General features: G+C 48.1%; 1 protein-coding gene across 2 annotated transcripts; it reads left to right on the top strand.

Moving 5' to 3' along the window:
• Nucleotides 1-1,931: 1,931 nt before the first annotated feature.
• On the top strand, nt 1,932-5,184 carry NUDT16 (nudix hydrolase 16). Of its 2 annotated transcripts, XM_025377656.1 has the most exons (3): nt 1,932-2,149; nt 2,252-2,521; nt 3,419-5,184. In XM_025377656.1, the coding sequence occupies exons 1-3, from the start codon at nt 2,012-2,014 to the stop codon at nt 3,593-3,595; spliced, it is 585 nt and encodes a 194-aa protein (XP_025233441.1). In that variant the 5' UTR covers nt 1,932-2,011; the 3' UTR covers nt 3,596-5,184. The 2 variants fall into 2 exon arrangements, with proteins under 2 accessions (XP_025233441.1, XP_025233440.1); XM_025377655.1 differs by having other exon boundaries at nt 1,949-2,521.
• The last annotated feature ends 469 nt before the right edge of the window (nt 5,185-5,653 follow it).

Genomic DNA, 5,653 nt, shown 5'->3' with positions numbered 1-5,653 from the left:
GCAGAGAGGGATTTGAAAGAGATGGCAAGGTTGGGGGCTCTTAAGGGCTTCCATATTCCTTCATCCAGAAAAAGCTCTGGTCTCCAAAGCATTAATTCCTGAATAGCTGTTGCCTTGGTTTTTATAGATTTCGTGTTGCCTGATTTGAGTCCATCTTTAAACGTCTCTTCAAGTAACCAGGAAAGAAAGAACAGCCTGAAGATCTGGAAAGGGCATGTTTAACCCTAAATCCTTAAAAGTAGCTAATCTAGGAGACAAGGTCACCTTTGAAATGCTGGGGAAAGGAGTAGATCACCTCTTCTCCACCTTAGCTATTAGTTACCTGAAACACCTTTGAAAAGCCACATATGTCCCTGCATTGCCTCCACAGATTCTGACTCAGTTGGTCTAGTTGGAACCCTGAAATTGGCAGTTGTTATCAGCTTTTAGAGCAAAGTGAGTGTAACATGAAGCCAGGCCATTTCCAAGTCCCCAGAATGATAGCAGGCCATCGTGGATTGTATCACACCTACAGCTTTATCACCTTGATCTGGCCGTCTGATGTTAGTAGTTGGCATGTCCACCCTGTAACTCAGAAGACTAAGCTAGGAAAATGCTGCCCAACAGTTTTCATCCTTGATGAGTGTGGCTCATTTCCAACCCCTGGGTCTTTAACATAACACACAGCACTGTGCCCCAACCCTCGACTCCAAGAATGGCTACATTTACTTTCTGCCTGGCACTGTTGTAAGTGCTTTACATATCTCAACATCCCTAATAGGTTGGTATCATCTCCACTGAACAGATGAGCTATTGCGATCTGAGGGAGTTAAGTGGCTTGTTAAGGTCATAAACCCGTTTCTGGGTGGGTCCGGACTCTTTCCCACCACCTGCTGTCACTTACAGGCTGTGACTTTATGCCCAGCCCCCCTCAAGGAGCTGCCTCCTGCTTTCTATTGCATAATCAATATCAACACCTGGTGTAAGGGCGCTCTGCAGGGTGGGGAAGGCCTGGCCTGGGGTGAGGGATCCTGCATCTCAGCATCAGGCCCTGAGTAGGCCTCTGCCCTAGTGGTAGGGTAACCCAGCCTCCTTCACAGCTCAGAGGTCTCAGGGTGTGTGAGGGAAAGACTAGAAAGCCTAGGAGGCTTCTACCTCTCACTCCTCCTCACTCCCAGTCCTGGGCCACAGGATTTCACTCACGGCTCCTTCCACCCCCATACTTCCCCTGAAAATCTCACTGCCCTGTGACTTCTCCATGTGCCATTTCCTGTGCGTCAGACCCCCACGATCAGCTGCCCACTGTCTATGGCCACCCCAATTCCTGACTAGAACTACACTTATCACTGCTTACCCTTCTCCTACTCTCCCCTTCTCAGAAAATGACACCACATCCAGGAAACTCTGAACCACCACTAGCCCAGCGCTCCCTCTTCCCCATTCACTCAGTCACCAAGTCCCCTCAGTTTCACCACTCAAGATAGTTGTTAGACCATGGCGCCTCTCCATCCCCATTTCCCTAGGATGGGCCTTGGTGTCTGAGGCCAACCCTGCCTCATTTCCTCCTAAAGCCCACCCAGGCCTTGTGCTTTGTGTACCACCACACCCAGCCAAATGTACTTACTGCTTCTTTGGCTCCCAGCACTCAACTGAGCGCCCCAGTTCTTCCTCACCTGCTGGGACACTCCAGATGACTCCAGATGGTGAGGTAGGCGTTTATGTACCAGTCTTGCTCCAGGTTCAGGGCGCTGCCATACCTTCAGCGCCCCCCCCGCCGCAAGCCCAACCCAGAGGCTGTTTATGGTTTCCCTAAGGTTCCTGGGTCCTGGACATCAGTCCGGTCTGCAAGCCCCGCCCTGATTGGCTGCCTCCCGCACCGGTCGCGGCGCCCGGACCTAAGGTGCCTCGGTTCCTCCCCTTATCCCTGAAGGGTGGGGCCTTTCGACACCGCCCACTCTCGGATGGGTCCGAGGTGAGACCCGCCCTTGTGCCCTCGTGGGCCTTCGAGACAGCGGAGGAGCAGTGTCGGGCCATGGCCAGGGCCGGCAGGCTGGAGCTGGCCGAGGCTCTGGCGCTGGGGCCAGGCTGGAGGCCTGCCTGCTATGCGCTCCTGCATGCGCCTGACCCTGGGATTCTCTTTGGCCGCCTCCCCCTGCGCTACGCCATACCGGTGAGGAGGGGGTGCGCCCGGCCTCTCTCCACTATGGCCCTGCCCCTCCCTGTGGCGCTACTCTTGGGTGTCCCTGCCAATCCCAGCTTCCTCCTCTCGCAGATGCAGATGCGCTTCGATGGGCGCCTGGGCTTCCCTGGCGGATTCGTGGACTCGCAGGACAGCAGCCTGGAGGACGTGCTGAACCGTGGTCTGCTGGAGCAGCTGGGCGAGGCGGCGGCCGCCTTCCGTGTGGAGCGCCCTGACTGCCGCAGCTCCCACGCTGGATCAGGGCCACGCGTTGTGGCCCACTTCCATGCCAAGTCTCTGACGCTCGAGCAGCTGTCGGCTGTGGAGTCCAGCGCAACAGGCGCCAAGGACCACGGGCTGGAGGTGGGACCAGTCTGGGACCCTGCTCCGTATCCTATTCCTTTACCTTCCCTTCCTTCCTTTGCCTCAGAAACTCTTTTTGGATTGAGGTCCCCGTCTGTCAGAACTTGCCCTCTTCCCCATTTTCTTGGTGGAGTTGAGATCTTGGTCTTCTCTTATTGAATGGTACTGCCAACCTAGGTTCCCGGGAAGATTTCCACCCACCTCGCCCTTTACTGGGCTCTGGAGAGATTTTTCTGGAATGCACTTATCCACATCTCTCAGCTGCTCTCTGTTGATAATGTGTAAATGGCCAGGCATCTACCCTAGTCCCTTATTGTTGGGCCTCTGTTTTTCTTAGGAAGAAGATATGGCCCTAATACTAAGGCCAGGGCGGGAGACAGATTGTATACGGAGGTGGTTCTCAAATTTTGTCAAGTATCAGAATCATCTGTGAGGCTTATAAAAACAAAATGACTAGATTCTACTCCCAGAATGCTGGTAGTGGGTGAGAAAGCACCAGCTTCCACCACTCCCAAGTCCGGGGGGCAGGGGTTCAGAAATCTGAGAATTTGTTTTTTTTCAAAAGTTCCCAAGTGATGCTAATAACGCTGGTCTAGGTTTCCCATTTTGAGAACCATTGTTGCAGGGTTAAGCATGAATTTTGGCGTTAGGAGCCAATAGAGTTTTGGGGGACAGATGTCATAAGGATTAACATCGATGGAGCTGGATAGCATGTCTTGGGTCATTTGCAGAGTGTTCGGTCCACTGGGCCTCCTTTAAATAGGAGCCTTGGACTTGTTTCTGCTGGAGTATTAAGGGTTGAGGCATCTGCTCTAGAAAGATCTGCTAAAGAGAGGATGGAGGTAGTGACATGAGCTACCTGGAGTCCCAGTGTCTCCTGTCTCCTTACTTTTACAGGTGCTGGGCCTGGTGCGAATGTCCCTGTATACCCTGCGTGATGGTGTGGGAGGCCGGCCCATCTTTCTGGAGAATTGCTTTATTGGTGCTGCCCGGGAGCAGTTACTGGATACCCTCCAGGACTTGGGAGTGGTGGAAGCTGGTCTTTCTCAGGCCTTCAGATCCCAGTTCGTCTGAGGCATCCCTCTGTGGACTCAGGGAACCTGAGATGAGGACTTTGGTACAAGGAAGGGAATGTTTTCTCTTCTGGACCTAAAGATGATACCAAATTAAAAGAAGACATGTATATCATATGTTTTGAGCAGAGGACCCTCCAATTCATGGGATCAGGGACAAAAATCCACAGCTCATCCCAGGGGCCCTGGCAGGTTCTCAGAGCCTACCTCTTCCTTGTGCATTTGCATACAGCCTGGTAACCCCCAGACATGCATATGTACAATGTGACCACACACAGCCTGACATCTTTCACCTGTGAGGTTCAAATTAAGCAGGAATTGGCATTTTTTACCATAGCCTGCCTCTTGCTTTGCAGAGAGCTTCTACAGCAAGGGTGAGTCCTTCCCACAGTCCTCCATGGCTGCTCTTTAGGGTCTAGCCCAGCCCATGTTTTTTGGGAAGGATAGAGAAGCAGAGGACCCTCTTTGCTTTCCTGAAAGTAGCCATGCCCTTGCTGGAGGGTTCACCAAAGCAATTGGTGGGAGAGGGTCTTAACCAACCTCCAACACTTTGCTTCTCCTGAAACTGAGAAGGGGTAAGGAAGTAGCTAGGTCCCCTTGGATGGAGCATGGACGTGAGACCTGTGAGTACTGGTGTCTCCTTCAGAGCTTTCATCTTTGGTTCGCTGTAGACTCTGGGACTATCAGAAGAGAACTGACTCATACCTGTCTAGCCCTGCCCTGCCAAAAAAAGAGCCTCCCGTTAAAGAGGGGATAGAGCTGGGCCTTGAGGCCCTTCACTTCTTTCAACAGCTATTTAATATGTACCTACTAAATGCCAGGTACTATAACAGGTATAGAAAGCCATCCTTGCTCTCCAAGACTCCAGGGCAGGGATGGGCAAACATTTTCTCAAAAGCCAGATAGCAAATATTTTAAGCTTTGTAAACTACATAGTTTTTTAAAAAATATTTTCTAACATTGACTAATAAAAATTGCCTATATTTATTGTGTACAAAATGATGCTTTGAAATGTGTATACATTGTGGCATGGCTAAATTGAGCTAATTAACATATACATTACCTCACATATTTATCATTTTTCATGGTAAGAACATAAAATTTACTCTTAGCAATTTCCACAAATATAATGCAGCTATTAACTATAGTCACCATTCATGCAACAGATCTTTTGAGCTTATTTCTCCTAACTGAAATTTTGTATTCTTTGATCAATATCTTCTCAATTACTGTTCCCTACCCCCAATGCCTGGGAACCATTATTTTACTCTCTGTTTCTATGTGTTTAACTTTTTTAGATGCCATATATAAGTGAGATCATATGGTATTTGCACCTGGCTTATTTTATTTAACATGCCATCTAGGTTAATCCATATTGTCACAAATGACAGGATTTCCTTCTATTTTAAGGCCAAATAGTATTCCATTATGTATATATACCACATTTTCTTTATTCATTTCTCTGTTGATGGACACTTACATTGATTCCACATCTTGGCTATTGTGAATAATGTTGCAGTGAACGTGGGAGTGCAGATATCTCTCCAGATCCTAATTTCAATTCCTTTGGATAAATACCCTGTAATGGGATTGCTGGACCATATAGTAGTTCTTTATTTTTAAATAGCTCCATGCTGTTTTCCATGATGATCATACTAATGTACATTTCCACCAATATTGTGTAAGTGTTCCCTTTTCTTCATATTTTCTCTAATGCTTATCTTTCATCTTTTTAAACCATAGCCATTCTAACAGGTATAGGGTGATATCCTATAGTGGTTTTGATTTTCATTTTCCTAATAATTAGTGATGTTGAGCATTTTTTATATACCTATTGGTCTTTCTTTGAGAAATGTCTATTCAGGTCATCTGCCTCATTTTTAATTGGGTTATTTGTTTTCTTGCTATTGAGTTGTTCATGTTCCTTATATATTTTGGCTATTAACCTGTCATCAGTTGTGCGATTTGAAATTATTTTCTCCCATTCTATAGATTGTCCCTTAACTGTGTTAACTGTTTCCTGTGCTATGCAGAAGGTTTTAGTTTGATGTAATCCCAT

This window comes from Theropithecus gelada, chromosome 2 (assembly GCF_003255815.1).
Source record: "Theropithecus gelada isolate Dixy chromosome 2, Tgel_1.0, whole genome shotgun sequence".
NCBI classification, from domain to species: domain Eukaryota; kingdom Metazoa; phylum Chordata; class Mammalia; order Primates; family Cercopithecidae; genus Theropithecus; species Theropithecus gelada.
The sequence above is the reverse complement of the archived record's forward strand: the minus strand, read 5'-3'. Positions and strand labels throughout refer to the sequence as shown.